The 17430-nt window shown below is 49.0% G+C and overlaps 1 protein-coding gene across 2 annotated transcripts in view; it reads right to left on the minus strand.

The window, feature by feature from the left end:
* The window catches only part of LOC308676995 (disks large homolog 4), a gene marked incomplete at both ends in the record, with an annotated part of 89400 nt that extends 88776 nt beyond the window's left edge, over nt 1-624 (minus strand). For both annotated transcript variants that reach the window (XM_081343090.1, XM_081343089.1), the window contains one exon: nt 595-624. In XM_081343090.1, the coding sequence (XP_081199216.1) occupies nt 595-624 (30 nt within the window). The remainder of the gene's footprint in view (nt 1-594) is intronic.
* Between the last annotated feature and the right edge of the window lie 16806 nt (nt 625-17430).

Consider the following 17430-nt stretch of genomic DNA (forward strand, 5'->3'; position numbering starts at 1 on the left):
GAAGCGCCTCCCTCGCTCTTAGGAGGCAGGCGAGGCGGGGAGGGGGGGGTTCGCGACCCTTCCCCAGCGGTCTGAAGAAGGCTGCTCCACAGAGCTGCAGCCCCTCGGTCTCCCCCCCCCCCTCCGCCGCCTTTAGCGCTGTCATGGCCCCAGCCCGGCGGCGAGCGGCGGCTTTCAGCACCAAGGCCAGCTCCGGGTTCCCACGCTTCCCTCCGCCCGCTTCGCCCCCTCCCCATCGAAGCCCCCCTCCCCACCCGCCTCGCCCCCAAGTGCCTGATCCCACGCAGCCTCAGCTCCATGGAAACTGTGCCGAGAGAGAGAGAGAGCTGGTTTCCCACCCACCTACCCCCATCTTCCACCCGCCGCCCCCACCCTCGGCCCTCGACCACCCAGGGCCCCCTCCCTCGGCCCTCGACCACCCAGGGCCCCCTCCCAGCAGCCAGGGCTGGCCGGGCAGCTCGTCCCGTGCCCCCTCGCCCCTCTCCGGCCTCTGGCCCCTCTCCTCCGTCCCTCGCCCCCCCCCCAAGTCCCACACACACCGGGCAGCGTCCCCCCCCCACCCTCCCAAAAGGGGCTGTCAAAGGGGGTCCTTACCTTGGTGGTGACTATGCACAAGCAATCCATTGGATTCCGGACCCGAGCAGCAGTAGCTAGGTGGCGGAGATCTGTAGCACATCAGACACGCCGGGGCTCAGGGTTACCACTCGCCCCCCCTCTCCCCTTGACAATGATCCTTGGCTTCCTCGCCTTGGCAGCGGAGAGGGGCACCCGGGCTGGGGGTGGGGGTGGGGTGGGGGCTCCCAGGCGGGCGTGTGCGTGCCTGTGGCGGGGAGGGGAGAGGGGGGGTCGGCGGGCAGGCTGGGTGTGTAAATGTGCGAGAAGCGATGGGCAGCGCGTGTGTAGCGAAAGGGAAGAGCAGAGAGGAAGAGGGAAGGGAGGGGGGAGCGAGCTGGCTTGCGGAGAGTGGGTTGGGGGGGAAGTGACAGAATGTGGAAAAGGAAGGGGAGGGCGCGCGGCCGGGCGGGAGGGCGGTCTGGGGGGTGGGGGAGGAGGAGAAGGGGGTTGCTCCCCAAATCGAGCCCCCTCCTCCGAGGACGGGCAGCGGGCGCAGCGTGGGGGGGAGGCAGGAAAGGGAGGGAGGCGGAGGGAGAGCAGGTACGGCGGCGGAGGAGGAGGAGGAGGAGGAGGAGGAGGAGGAGGAGAGGGAAGGGCCAGGCAGAGCCCCTACCTCGGGCTTCAGCGCCCCTCCGGAGAAGGGCAGAGGGAAGGGGGGGAAGGCAGGCGCGGGGGACCCACCAAGCACAGAGGCAGAGAAGGGGGGGTTAACCTCTGGAGTGCCGGAAGGGGGGTGGGTGGTGGCAGAGGTGGCGGACGCGTCACCAGGAGTTAACTCTGCAGGTGCTGGAAGCAGGCGGGGTGGATGGGAAGGGGGCAAGGGGGCAAGGAAGCAGGAGAGGACAGAGACTTGGGCCACCCAAGGAGACCAGGCCGCCTGGTGGGGGATTAAGGGCCCTGGAATCCAAGATATAGGGTGGTGGAGGAGGGCTCCGGATTTCCCACTTCTTGCCCACCCACCCCCCTCCGTGGGAATCTGAGAAACAAAGGCCCAGCATAGCCCCAAAATGCAGCCAAAAAATCCCCACGGGAGAATGAGAAGCTCTGGGCAAGGACACAGAGCACAGATTCCAAGGGCAGGAAAGGGACCTCAGTGGTCATCTAGTCCAACCCCCTGCTCAAGGCAGGAGACTTTCTGCCATCCCGGTCAAGTCTATTCTTGAAAATCTCAACCCACAACTAGGTGGGTGCCAGAGAAGGGGTGGGTTTCCTTGCAGAGGGAGGATTGGGGGGTGGGGGGCTTCCCCACAGAAAGGTCCCACTTCAGCGCCCTTGATCCAGACTTCAACCTATTTCTCTTCTCCCCCCCCAATATGGAAATAAGAACCCCTTAACTGGCTGGGTTTACAGATGGGGTGTCACGAGGCCTCTTCAAGAAACAAGAAACTTTTGTGCAAGCTACGCACCCAGAAACCATCTCCTCAATACCTCCTGCGTCCTCACACACACACACACCCCAAAACAAAACCAAAAATGGGTTGGGGGGTTTCCGCAGCCGCCCTAGAGGATGGCAGATAGCAAGAAGATTGGCACCTGGGGAAAAATCTTTGGACCCATCTTTTCCCTGGCTGAGTTGCCTGCGGGGAAGGATGGGGCTGGGGAAAAGGAGGGAGTGGGCAGGAAAACCTGTGTGTGTGTGTGTGTAAATATATAACACATAAGGCAAAAGATGAGGTAGGAAGGAAATGGACAGGTTTGTTAGAAGGAGCAGGAGGGGGGGGAAATGTCCGGGGTGGTCTTTGCAAGCACCCCAAGGGAAGGTTTGCAAGTTTGACCCCTCCCCCTCCAAGCAGAGCCTCAAACTACAACTCCCATCGTGCACAGAGGGTTACGCTGGATGGGGAGCCACCATCCAAAGGCCTGGGCGGCAGATTCTGCCCCACTTTTGTGGCAAGGAAGAGCAACTTAGGAGTGCACGAAGAACCGGCTGAGTTTTTTCCATCCAGCTTCAGAGCCAAAGGGGGGAGGGGAAAAAAACTGCACCCCCACAGGCAATAAACCCCACCCTCCCTTGCAGGGACGTTGTTCCCTAGTTGGGCAACGAAATCTCTGCAAGCAACACACACACACACACACACACCCCTCTCCCCCAGGTCTTCACAGTGCAAAGGTTTGTCCCTTCAAACTTTCCGCCGTCTTAGAGAGGGGAGCTGGCTTTGGGTCCCATGCAAACCCTCTGCAGCCTTCCCCGCGGCCCTCCAAGGTAGACTGCTGCTGAACCAGGAGGCTCACCACCAACCACAAACCCAGGTCCTTGACCAAAGCAGCCATGAGACAGAGAAGCCCTCTCCTAAGAAAGAAAACCTTGCAGGATCGGTTGCTTTAGCCCTCTTAGTCTTCACAACACCTCCGTTTGAACTACAAAGACCATCTTCCCCAGCCAGGCTCAGGAGTCCTCCGAGGGGTGGCAGCTATCTAACCGGCGGGTGCTATCGGGTTTTCAAAGCGCTCCCAATGTTCCCACCGGAATAATTTGTCTCGCAACCCCCCAGTTAATCTGTGGAACTCGCTGCCACAGGATGGTGCGAGGGGAGCCCTGATTGGAGAAGGACGCCATGGCCAGCTGTGATTTGGGGTTAGGGTAACCTCTAATGGCAGAAAGTGAAGAGGAACTAAAGAGCCTCTTGTTGCGAGTGAAGGAGGAGAGTGCAAAACTTGGGTTGAAACTCAACATTAAGAAAACCAAGATCATGGCATCTGGCCCTCTCAATTCCTGGCAAATAGATGGGGAAGAAATGGAGGTAGTGACAGATTTTATTTTCCTGGGCTCCAAGATCACTGCAGATGGGGACTGTAGCCAAGAAATTAAAAGACGCTTGCTCCTCGGGAGGAAAGCCATGGCAAATCTAGACAGCACACTAAAAAGCAGAGACGTCACCCTGCCGACAAAAGGGCGTATAGTCAAGGCTATGGTCTTCCCAGTTGCAATGTAGGGCAGTGAAAGTTGGACCATAAGAAAGGCTGAGCGCCAAAGAATGGAGGCCTTTGAACTCTGGTGCTGGAGAAGACTCCTGCGAGTCCCTTGGACTGCAAGGCGATCAAACCGGTCAGTCCTAGAGGAGATCAACCCTGACTGCTCTTTAGAAGGCCAGATCCTGAAGCTAAAACTCAAATACTTTGGCCACCTAATGAGAAGGAAGGACTCACTGGAGAAGAGCCTCATGCTGGGAAAGATGGAGGGCAAGAGAAGAAGGGGACGACAGAGAATGAGGTGGCTGGATGGAGTCCCTGAAGCAGTAGGCGTGAGCTTAAATGGACTCCAGAAGATGGTGGAGGACAGGAAGGCCTGGAGGAAGGTTGTCCATGGGGTCACGATGGGTCGGACACGACTTTGCAAACTAACAACAACAACAACCTCTTGGCGAGGCTGGTCAAATGCAAGATTCCTTTCTGGTCATTATGCCAAATATGGTCAAATTGGAACTCGGGACCCTCTTCCCTTGCCTTGGGGGAACTTCCTGGATTCTAAATGGCCCAGTCAAGGACATCCTGCTTCCCCCCCCCCCACCCCCAGTACATGGGCCCGTGTCCTGCTGCTCTGTTTCTGGTTCCTATGGGAGAATCCCAGAGATTAATTAACTGGAATTTCATTTAATTAAAGCAAAGATGTCCTCAACGCTCCTTCCCCCCCCCCCTGACCCAGTTAGATCTTTTCTCTGGATGATTCTTCCTCTTTCATCTTCTTCCTCTCTTTTACTCTTCGTTGTAACTCTCTCTGTCTCTCTATGGATCTATCTATCTATCTATCTATCTATCTATCTATCTATCTATCTATCTATCTATCTATCTATCTATCTATCTATCTATCTACCTACCTACCTACCTACCTACCTATCTATCTATCTATCTATCTATCTATCTATCTATCTATCTATCTATCTATCTATCTATCTATCTATCTTTCTATCCATCCATCATCTATCTATCTATCTATCTATCTATCTATCTATCTATCTATCTATCTATCTATCTCCATATATCTATCTATCTTTCATCTATGACTGTATCTATCTTCTATCTATCTGTCTATCCATCTTTCATCTACCTATCTATCTATCTATCTATCTATCTATCTATCTATCTATCTATCCATCTTTCATCTATCTCTCTTATCCATCTATCATCCATGACTGTCTGTCTGTCTGTTTATCTATCTATCTATCTATCATCTATCTATCTATCTATCTATCTATCTATCTATCTATCTATCTATCTATCCGTATTCCGTATTCTATTCTGTTCTATTCCGTTCCATTCCATTCCATTTTTATTACTCTATTCTATTCTACTCTATTCTATTCACACACAGGGGAAGGGAGGGGAATAGATCGGCATGGGGGAGGCGCAGTCTGTACCCCTTTTATATATTTGAGCGTCCCCCCTCCCAAATACAGGGGTGACATAATTGCAAAAATCAACCTCACTTTTGTTGTTGGTCAAGTTTAGTCTCGGGCGTTGAGAAAGGGCCTCCCTCCCGAGACAGGAGGAGGATGTGGCCGAGAGACCCGGGGGCGCTAAACGTGCCCCTTTGGGTGCTGAACCCCCAAACTGAACACGGGCAAAGCTTCGGGTGGGGGGGGGAAAGGGGGGAGGCTCCGCTGGAGACAGATGAAACCCATCCCTACCTTGGGCAGGGACCTTTGCGAAGCTGATCGGCCGCACTCGGAGACGGTCACTTCATAAAACTCCTGGATATCTGAGTGAAAGACAGCCAAACACATCTGTTAGAGAAATATCACCCAAGTTTCGCCTTGTAAAAACTACGCAAACTGGACGGCATCTCGGCGGCAAAGAGGAAGGGGCAGGTTTGGGGCCCGGCCTCGTGCCGCAGAGGCTTGAAGGCAGGGGAGGTCAAAAAAGTCAAGATGGCAGCCACAGCTGTGCAAAAGAACCCTTGACCCACGGCGCATGTCTTGTCTTGATCTTCACAACCGCCACACCGACAGAGGCTCCACCCACCCTGGTTGCCAGCCTCCAGAAATAGCAGGCTTCACAACCAAGATCTCCTGGTGGTCTCTCGACCATTAATATCCCAAGCTTCTACGAGACGCAGGAATGTCTCCTCAGGCTCTTCCACTATTCAGTAATTGAGATCTCCTGGTGGTCTCCCAACCGTTACCACCCCGACCTCCTCCATTTCCCTAGCTCTGTGATTCCATAACTGAGATCTCCTGGTGGTCTCTCAACCATTGCTATGGCGAGCTTCTCCGTATCCAGGCCACCTCAGGAAGACGCTCCCAGCCTTTCCCTTAAATCTTGGCCTGTTTCGACTGCACGCACACAACCTCTTAACACACCCACCATAATTACTGGGTTTCTAGGTGGACAGAAGGCCTCGAACCCCAAACGCCTCTTGATGTCCTTATTTGGCTTGCAAAAAATGCAATGTATATCAGTGTTTCTCAACCTCATCAACTTGAAGATGGGTGGACTTCAGCTCCCAGAATTCCCCAGCCACCATGGCAACTTGAAGATGGAGGGACCTCAACTCCCAGAATTCCCCAGCCACTATGGCAGACCTTAATGTGGGTGGACTTCAATTCCCAGAATTCCTCAGCCACTATGGTAGACCTTAATGTGGGTGGACTTCAATTCCCAGAATTCCTCAGCCACCATGGCAGACCTAAGATGGATGGGCTTGAACTCCCAGAATTCCTCAGCCACCATGGCAGACCTTAATGTGGGTGAACTTCAAATCCCAGAATTCCCCACCCACCATGGCAGACCTAAGATGGGTGGACTTCAACTCCCAGAATTCCAGCCTGGCTAGGGATTTCTGGGAGCTGAAGTCCAGGAATCTTAAAGCAATCGAGCCGGAGAAACACTGCCGCACCACAGGAGCTCAGCCAGTCAGCCTTCCATTTTCCTGGTTCATGTAGCCATCCCGTAACTGAGATTCCTGGCCAACCCCGAGGCTGCTGTCCAGCAAACCAGGATTACGTGGACTTATTTGAGCGGCTGCTTCTTCTTCCGTCTCTGGCAACTCTGCTAAATATAAGCCATCTTTCGAAAGTCTGGAAAATTACAGACTTTGGCACGCCTTACTCAAAATAAACAGAGATTGCCGGGTCTATAAATACATCCGAGCAATCCTTGTTCCGCAATCTGGTTTGTTGACGAGGCGGGGGGCTCAGAGACCTCAGGCACATTCCCAGGACCGCTGTCCCGCTCCACTTGCCCCAAGGAAAACTTGGCCTGCGTTTGAAAAACACGCTCCCCATGACAAACCCTTTTACGTACGTGAGTGTGTATGTGTTTGTTTGTGTGTTTATATGTGATTGTGCATTTAGGTAATCCTCAGCTTACGACGATAACTGAGCCCACAATTTCCCTGGCTAAGCGAGACAGAAGGTTGGACTAGATGACCTCCAAGGTCCCTTCCAACTTTATTATTATTATTATTATTATTATTATTATTATTATTATTATTATTATTATTATTATTATTATTATTATTGTCTTGCCCCCCTTTTGCGACCTTTCCTGCTGCAGTCATTAAGTGAATCGCTGCACTTGTTAAGGGAGTCACACGCAGTCATTAAGTGAATCCGGCTCCCTCATTGACTTTGCTTGTCAGAAGGTCGCAAAAGGGGATCACGTGACACTCCGCACCATCATAAAGAGGGATCGGTTGCCAAGCGGCTGAATTTTGAGCGTGGGGATGCCAGGACGGTCGTTAAGTGTGAATAAGGGTCCTTTCAGCGCTGTTGTTGTCACTGCACGTTTTTTTCATTGTTCGTCAGAAAGTTCATTTCTAACTGTACATTTTCCCCTGCTCTCTGCACCTGTTGTGATAACTTATCTGGTAACCATAGTGAATCCCATATGACTAGCTATGTTATGGTTTCAGTCCGTTTATTGCGCATGTCTAGAGAAAGTTCTTTGCTGTTACTGACTGTTACATTTAGGATGTAGTGAGCTAGCTCTGTATAATATATATTTAGTTTTTATATTTTTGTAAGTAAAAGGTATTTAGTAAGATTATGCGTCGTGTTTTTCTTGCCTTCCTGCAAGTGTATCATGCATTCTCTGAAGCACGGTCCGTCGCCCTCTACAAAGGTGATTTTTACCTTGACATTTTGGTAGCAGAGGATGGTTTGATTTATGTTTTTGGAGATGCATGTTTCTGCGGCTGTTATCAGTTAGTTAGTGCTAGTGAGGCAGTGGTGATTAACTGCTGAAACATGTCAGGAAGGAAGCCACGGCTGAAACGGGAGGCCAGGAGCTTGTCTGTTGGGCATCTCCCTTCGACCTTAAGAACTCCGATAGCTTCGGCCACACGCCTTGGAGAAGACGCACCTGCTCCTGTCTACGATGCAAGGTCAGTCACTCCTTTTTCTACTTTTCCAAGCTCCCTGGCAGCTGTTTTTGGAAATGTTCACACTCCAGGGGCTCAAGATGAGTTTCAAAGGCTTGGAGTGAAACCTAAAGTTCAGCCAAAGAAAATTCCTTCTGCTCCTTCAAGCCCCAAGCAAACTATGCGAGATAGGGCTATGCAAGGCTACTGTGAACAAATTGGGGTTTTTGAAAGGCGTTTGCAGCAGGCAAAGGAATATGTGTCAATGGTTCAGCAATATGAGAGGAATTATGAGCATGAACCGGCCATATTGCCACACCCACAAGGAGAAGCCATATTGCCTCCTTCTTCCCCAAAGCCTAAGTCACGCCCATCATTGAGTGTCATGCAAGACGAATGGGAACCGGAGGCTCCTATGTCACATGATCATGGGCTGTCTCAAAGGACATACAGAGCCACAGTGATGCCTGAAGCAAATGTTATAGCACCATCTACTGGTGAAGCTGCATTAAGACATAAATTGGAGCTCTCACTCTCGCAATTGTCTATGGAGGAGTCTTTGCTCAGAGATACAGGATTTCTGCCGTTATCTGAGGCTCCAGTCCCTGATGGTGCTAGGATTCCTGTTACTATTGCTTCTCCTGTTAATATTGCTTCTATGCAAGCCCCTCTACCTGGCAGAGCACAGCCATATTTAACCCACATGCAATTGCCACCGGGTTCTTATATGCGAAGGCCAGTGTCATCTGCAGATTATGCTAATGCACCAGCCCCAGCGCCAGCGTCTCCTGCTGGCCAGGGTGGAATAGCAGCTCAAAGACAGTCACAGCCAGCACCAAGACTACCGGCAGCTTCAATGCAACTGCCGCATGTCCAGGCACGGACGCCACTGGTGCCCCCTGCAGGTTATGGTCGGATTGCACAACCTGCACAGCCAGTACCTCAATTGCATATTCCTCATCAAACACCTTCCATTGTACCACTGGCTGGTGATTCAAAATTAAAGAAGTCAGGACAGAATTACAGGGCATGGGTCAGTGAGGTTGGACTTTTGTTACGCAGAGAAGGTACTCACATGATGGTGTTTAATCCTCCTGCCCAGCCATGGTCTCCTGACATATGGGACTTGGATAATAGAGCATGCACAACATTATTGATGTCAATGGACACTGAATTGCAGCTCACGTTTTTACAAGATGCAACTGCCCAACAAATTTGGACTCAGTTAGAGACATGTTATCGGCCTACATCAATTGAGTCTACATGTTTGCTTTTGTCTGAGTTCCATGGTTCCAGATTAAAACCTGGTGAACATATTGGAGCACATTTGACTAAAATGAAAGGTATTAGAAAAGAACTGGGTGAAAAAGGCTATCCTATTGATGATTTTCAAATGATCAGCATTATCATCAATTCTTTGAATCATGAGTGGAAAGATGCTATTTCCAAGATCAATCAAGTGCCTATTGCTCAACGCACAGTGGATCATGTATGCAGGATCTTAGCCGAAGAAGAGGCACTTATGCAAGCTGCGCCACATTTAAGGGAACCACCTGCATCAAGAGCTTCAGCGAGGCGTGCCTTCCGTGGAAGGACCTACATTCCAAGAATGCGAAGATGCTACATCTGCAATTGTGTGGGACATGCCACCCGGGATTGTCCCCAACGAGTTCCAGCGCCCGTCACATACCAGCCCAGAGGAACAGATTCCAGAGGAGGCAGAGGTAGAGGCGGACGACAAAGTCGTGGTCGTGGTTCCAGGCGTGATCCACAAGCTCCACTTGTCACATTGGTTGTGACCAACGATCCACAGCCTCAACCAGAGTACGACAGACGACTTCTTTGGACTTTGGACAGTGGAGCAGCATTACATGTTACCTACAGAAAAGAGCTTTACACAGAGATGCACGAGCCTGAACCTGAACTTCGTGAACTTTACTCTTTTTCCAATCATCCTGTTCAGGTCATGGGAAAAGGAACTGTTTATATTGAAGAGCTCGGTGCTCTCATTCCAAATGTTTACTACGTTCCGTCTGCCAGTAGTAATTTGCTTAGTCAGAGTCATTTGTCTAGGTTTTCTCATTTTCAGGTCCACCATCTTGAAAAAGCAAGTTATATAGTCAAAGACGGAGATATTGTTGCTGAAACCGTGTTGATTGGTGGTGTTTATTACTTAAGACCAAAGCCTAAGCAGCAAGAGCAGGCAAGTATACACGTTCCAAAGAGCACAGGCCCAGAGAGAGACGTCCCAGAGAGAGATCCTGTTGCTACTCCAAAGGTTCCTAATAATGATAAAAAGACAAAAAAGACACAGGTTGCTCACAGCAAGCCTGGGGTTCCTAACAAAAATGCTAATGTTGAGAATTCACTAACAGGTAAACCTTTGCATTCCAGGTGTATCCATAAGTGGCACAGAAGATTGGGTCATGCCAGTTTCCGTGTTCTGAAGAAGATGCCAGAGTTCGCAAGAGGTTTGGATCTAAAGGGGTGTAAGGTGTTTTTGGACTGTGCTGTCTGCAAGAAAGCCAAATCCAAGGCAGCAGCAATTCCAAAACACGCTACACGCCTGTCAACACGCATTTTTGATTTGGTACACACTGACATAGTTGGTCCTTTTGCACCAACACTTGGTGGTAAAAGATATTTCTTGACAATCGTTGACAATTATTCTAGATATGGATATGTATATCCTATGAAAGAAAAATCTGAGACCTTTCAGATCTTTAAAGACTTTGCTAGTCTTGTCTATACCCAATTCGAGGTCAACATTGCCAGAATCCAGAGTGATCGTGGTGCTGAATTCATGTCTCAGCGTTTCCAGGACTGGATGCGTGAGAATGGGATAGTACATCAGACATCCGCTCCTTATACTCCAGCTGAAAATGGGGTGGCAGAACGCAGAAATGGGGTTTTGCAAACCATGATGCGTTGCCTCCTTGAAGATGCTAACCTCAGTCTTCCATACTGGGGTGAAGCTATCAAATATGCTAACCATATCATCAACCGTACTTGGAGTAGTGTGATAAATCAGACCCCTTATTTCATGTTGTATGGACACAAGCCTGATCTCTCACATCTCCATATTTTTGGTTCCTATGCTATGGTGAATATTCCTTTAGCCCAAAGAAAGAAAGGGGGTCCTGCAGCAAAAAGGATGAGATTTATGGGCATTGATGATAATTCAAAATGGAGCAAATACATTGACTCTCATCATGTTATTGTGGTTTCACAATCTGCTACTTTTGAGGAAGATGCTGACTGGTCCAGGATTCATTCTAACGATCCTGGAGTTTATTTTCCTAGAGATGATGTTGCTGATGCCACACAACCTGATGATCAAGATTCACAGGATAATGTTCCTTCCACAAGTTCTTCTCAACCTACTGTTCCGTCTTCGCAAGCCGCTGATGCTGCCGCTGGCGACGATGATGAAGACGAGGACGACACGGAAGAAGAATGGACGGTTGGCCCGAGACGTTCCAAGAGGTCCACAAAGGGAATCCCTCCAAAACGGTATTCGTGGCAAGTAACAAAAACACCTGTACCTTTGATTTGTAATGTTACACTTCCACCTGAGAAGTTCACACAGATCAAACATCTTCCTGAATCAGAACAAGATAAATGGTTTGAGGCAATGCAGGCTGAAATGGACAGTTTAAAGAAACTTCAAGTGTTTACGCCTGCAAGCCCTCCAGCAAACAAGAAAGTTATTGGTACTCGATGGGTCTACAGGATCAAAAAGAAGCCGAATGGTGAGTCGTTGTACAAGGCCAGACTCGTAGCCCAGGGTTTCGCTCAACGTTATCCTGAGGACTATACAAATACATACTCACCCACGGTGCGAACTGAAAGTGTGAAAATTGCTTTAGCCACTGCAACTATCCTTGGCCTGGAAGTTTTCCAGTTCGACGTTGAAACGGCTTATCTTCACGCTGATCTTGATGAGGACATCTACGTCAAAGGTCCTCCAGGTTTCCGACAGCAAGAAGGGGATACCTGGTTTCTACACAAAAGTCTTTATGGTCTGAAACAGTCTGGTTTAATGTGGTACTTATGTCTTTCTGACAAACTAAATTCAATGGGCTTTATTAAGTCCGAAACAGATGAATGCGTGTTTACTAAAAGATCCGGTAATAGGTATGAGATAATTCTTGTTTATGTCGATGATATTGTTTATATTGGTCCAAATAAGCAGATGAGTGAGGTTTTTGCTAAAGCTTTACAAAAGCTTTTCACGTTGAAGTCTTTAGGGTGTATTAACACTTATTTAGGTGTTCAAATTGCCAAAACTCAGAAGGGGTTTAGTCTCACACAAGAAGAGAAGATTGAACAACTGTTACATCACTGTAACATGGAGGACGCTAAGCCTGTGAGTATACCCATGCAAACTGATTTTCACATTTTGGCACATGAACCAAGTCCTGAGTTCGAAGATCAAACACTATATCGCTCAGTCATTGGGTCGCTGCTGTATATTAGTAGTTGGACTAGACCCGACATTGCACTTAGTGTTAATCTTTTATCACGACACGTAGGCAAGGCAAAACAGTTTCATTGGACATGTGTTAAAAAGTTATTGAGGTATCTAAAACACACCAAAGACATGAAGTTGTTGTTGGAACCCACACATACTGACTATGCAGAGTTATGTTGTTTTGCAGATTCAGATTGGGCGAGTGATAAGAAGTCACGGAAAAGTACATCAGGTTATATGATGTTTTTGAATGGATGTCCTGTTTACTGGCATGTGCGTAAACAGAATTTTGTTTCTTGTTCCTCTACAGAAGCTGAGTATGCTTGTGTGTCTGATGCATGCAATTCTTTAACCTGGTTTGATGCTTTAGTCACAGATATCTGGACACATCCGATTCGACCGATCACAGTGATGGAAGATAATGAATCTGTGGTTTATATTTCTGAAACACGTTTTACAGGTTCAAGGTCCAGACACATTGACATCCGATATCAAAACATAAGGCAACTGGTTAAACAAGGTTTTGTGTCATTACAGTATGTGCCTACACGTGATCAAATTGCTGACATGCTGAACAAACCACTTCCTACAGCTCAGCATGAGTATCTGCGTGAGAAGATGTGCCTTACTTGAGTCTTCACTTTGCTGACGAAAGAAGGGGAATGTCACTGCACGTTTTTTTCATTGTTCGTCAGAAAGTTCATTTCTAACTGTACATTTTCCCCTGCTCTCTGCACCTGTTGTGATAGCTTATCTGGTAACCATAGTGAATCCCATATGACTAGCTATGTTATGGTTTCAGTCCGTTTATTGCGCATGTCTAGAGAAAGTTCTTTGCTGTTACTGACTGTTACATTTAGGATGTAGTGAGCTAGCTCTGTATAATATATATTTAGTTTTTATATTTTTGTAAGTAAAAGGTATTTAGTAAGATTATGCGTCGTGTTTTTCTTGCCTTCCTGCAAGTGTATCATGCATTCTCTGAAGCACGGTCCGTCGCCCTCTACAAAGGTGATTTTTACCTTGACAGTTGTAACTTCAAACGGTTACTAAACGAACCGTTGCAAATTGCGGACCAGCTCCACGGGTTTATTTCCCCCCCCCAATCTCGATCGGCTCAGGTGAACAACGGCAGTAACCCATGCTTGTTTGGACAAGCCAGGATTTGGGACAAGTGGGGTTGGACTAGAAGACCTCCCAGGTCCCCCTCCACCCCTAGAATCCTCGGACCAAGGGAAAGGCGGGTCTCTTGGAGAAGGAGACCCATGCATTTCCCTGACATGCCAGCAGGTGGCAGCAGCTCACTAACCGGGGCTAATTCTTAGAAAGAAAAGCTGGAAAGGGAGACCCCTTAGGAAGGTCCGGTGCCGGGTGCGAAAGACGACATTAGAGAAAATATCCCAAGCGATCTTTTTTTCCCCCACCCCCACCCCTCCAAAAAATCACCTTGCAGGAAGCCGCCTTCCTTGGCCCTTCAAGAATAACAGTTCTGAAGACAAAGGTTGAGCCTGGCTCCTACTGGATGGGAGGCCAACAGGTGATCCTAAGCTTTCATTTTTTTCTCTCTCTCTCTTGTCTCCTCCCCCCTCCCCCCCCACGTAGCTTTGGTTTGGTTCCAGCCAGCGCCGTACCTACCCAAAAGGGCCTGGAAGAGTTCGCTCTGGAAGATCCCCAGGAGTCTGTCCCTCCTGGTCTGGGAACCCGGGTTCAACGACGCGGGTTGCTTCATGAGCTGGAGGACGGTGGCCGCATCTGGGTTCAAAGGGAAAAGGAGAAAGGAGGAGGAAAGCAGTCAGGAATGACGGCTTATTCTGCCCGTTGCAGAATCAGGCAGACTTACCATTGGTCCTCAGGCTTACGACAGTGGCCACCCTATTGCAATTCGGGCGAGGGGGGGGCTGAGCAACGGGGCAAGTATTTATGAGGGTGGCAGCGTCCTGGGGGGGGGGAAGAGGGCGAATTCACGTGACCATTTGCAAATTTTTCCAGTTGCCTTCAGTGGGAAAACTGGGGCCTGCTGGGAAGCGAGGGGGGAGGGGGAGCGGCTGGGGTCTTCGCCAAGCCATTCGGTGCCGGGGTCAAAAAAGTTACTACCTTCATTTTCCTTTCGGATTGACCGTCATTCGCGCTCCAAAAAAAAAAAGTAAACACGGTGGCCATTGCACCTATATTTTTTGACGCACACACACACACACAACACACACACACACACAACAGGTGCCTCGGACACATTTGGCTCCTGGCTGCCCCAGAAAGCCTGGACTGGACAGTTCCTCAGCCTGATCCAGCCTCGATCCGCTTCTTTCCGAGTTTGTGTATTAGTTGAAAAGGGAGCTTGGAGTTAGTTTCGACAGAAATTTTTTAAAAAATACATTTTAATAGACCTATAAAAATAATAATTTAGACAGAGGAATTACGTTTAGCTGTTTGGGCGGAGCAAATTTTCAACGTCCAATTTAAGCTCTGAGGGTGGAAAAGGACCACCGGGTTTGGCTTTCCGAGGCACTGCATCGCCTCTTGGTGCCCTTTCCTTTCCCCTTTCGGATTATTTCCAGAGCAAGGAACCAGCCAAGCACCTTCTAGTTTAGGATGTTGTGTGAATCCACCTTCTTTAGTTTTATTTTATTATTTTATTTATTTAGTAATCCGCCTCACACAGAGGAAGCCTGGGTAGGGTGCAAGTAAAAAAATAATAAAATAAAAGAGGAAAACATAAAAGCAGTACATAAAATTTACCGTTTGGTTAGAATGAGTTGAAGATTAAGCATTAAAAGTTAATTAAAAGGTGGGGGGGAAGGGCTTTCGTTGGGTCTGTGGTGTGGACCCTGAATGTTGGCTAATTCAATAAACCATGGTTTGATTGTGCTAGCAAGCATGTCTCCTCCTGCTTTGCGCAGGCTTGCAGAATCCCAGCAATGTTGGCGTGTTGCCAGTCTGTTGAACACACACCACACAAACGCAGCTCACAATTCACTTTGCCGGGGTATCTTGAGAGAGAGAGATCCCAAAGGTTTTGTTAAAATCAGTCGCATATCTTAAAATCGGTGTTTCTCAACTTGTGACAACTTTTAAGATGGGTGGACTTCAACTCCCAGAATTCCTTTTGTATTCCTTTTGGTATGTGTGGTCATTGTGGCCCCGCTTGAATCCCTTCCTCTCCAATCTCTCCGCTTGAAGGGATAGGAGGGGGGGAAAGCACCAGGCATGGCTGGCTGGGGAATTCTGGGAGTTGAAGTCCACCCATCTGAAAGTTGCCTTGCTCGAGAAACGCCAGCCTGGAGAAAATTTCTAACTGTGTGGAGGCCATGGTTTACTTTTCTCTCTCCTTGGGGGCGGGGGGGGTGTGTTTCTCCCCACATTTTGCCCACCCCCGACCTCTGCACCCCACCCAGACCCCCTTCCCTCCTCCACAGACCCCCCTCAAGAGAGAATCTCCTCCAATTCAGTTAGCCCACCCCCACCCTGGAGAGCCTGTGGCTGGCAGCCGAGGTTTGTGCCATCTCTGCCACCCCAACAGCTGACTGCCAACTTGGGGACCCCCCCCAAGATGGGGTGTTTCCCCTTCTCTGCCCACCTGGCAGGACTCTTCTGCCCTGGATGGCCGAACTGGGGGGGCTCCCCCTGCCCCCCGCCAGCATGGGAAGCGTGGCTGCCACCCTCCCCCATTCACAACTGCTGGCTAATGCCGGACGATAACAAAAGGCAGCCATGCCCAGAGAGGGCACCAGGAGACCCCCACCCTTAATTGGGGAGCCCCCTGCTTCTCCTTGCAGGGGAAAAGACCAGTATAAACCATCTTTGGGAGGGCGCAGCCAAGTCCTAGACCCCTCCCGCAGCTTTGTCCCAAAGTGGGGGGTGTCCTTAATGCCCCAAGTGCTCTCTAGTTTTTTTGGGGGGGGTGGGGGTGGGTTCAGCTCCAGAAGGGAACCATCTCCCCCCATGCCCAAGTGACACCCCCAAATCGGAGATAAAATCCGTCTACTCCAGGCGGCAACCTCAAATCAACGTACCTTGTCTTTTGACGGGCATCTTGCAAAGGCGGTTAGTACTATACAGCCAGCATGTTAATCTCTTAATCTCCCCCTCACCACCACCTCTAAACAGCTGCCAGATTAAAAGATTTGTAGGGCACGCCCCACCCCCCCCAAAAGCATTATGGGGCTTGTAGTAGGAACAGAGGCTCTTCCCAACCACCCCTCCATTCCATGGGCCGGAATAAAGTTTCAGCAAAGTTTCGGAAGCTTTTTTTCCAAAACGCTTTTCATAAAGTTCTCTTTAGAGGAGGCTAAAATTGGGACGGCTGTCAATCATCAGGAGCAAACTAACACAAAAACAACAAACCCCAAGATTCAGGAAGACGATCAAAATGTTAAGTTTTGTTCTGGAGATCTCGCTTTCTCCGTTATTTTACAATCCATCTGTAAATCGATTATTTTTTTTGAATAAAGATTTTTCGCTTTGTGTAATTCGTGCGTCGAAACGATGTTCCGGTGCGGTCTAGATTTGATAAGGTTACAAACCGAATTAATTTTTATACCGATACCTGGGAATATTACAGATAGTCCTCCACTTACAATTATCTGTTTAGTGACTGTTTGAAGTGACGCCGGCACTGAAGAGTGACTTTAGGACCGTTTTTCACGCTTAACGACCGTTGCAGCCATCGCCAGGATCACCGGATCAAAATTCAGACGCTTGGCAAGTGACACGTATTACGACGGTCGTAGTGTTTGCTTGCCTTCTGACAAGCCAGATTCACTTAACGACCGCATTACTAATTTAACAACCAGTGATTCACTTAACGACGGTGGCCTGACAAGTCATATAACGGGTCAAAACTCCCTTAACCAATGTCTCACTTAGCGACATAAACTTTGGGCTCAATTCTGGTTGTAAATTGAGGACTGTGAAGTACATTTGTTATTTTGAATTAGACACATCTTCTTTTATTCATATTTATCTCAATCAAAAGAACACACCACATCCGGTCTCAGCATCTGGCAGATTGTACGACCGATCCAAATTAATAACGTCACCGCAACTA

Source organism: Vipera berus (assembly GCF_964194415.1).
Source record: "Vipera berus genome assembly, chromosome: Z".
NCBI classification, from domain to species: domain Eukaryota; kingdom Metazoa; phylum Chordata; class Lepidosauria; order Squamata; family Viperidae; genus Vipera; species Vipera berus.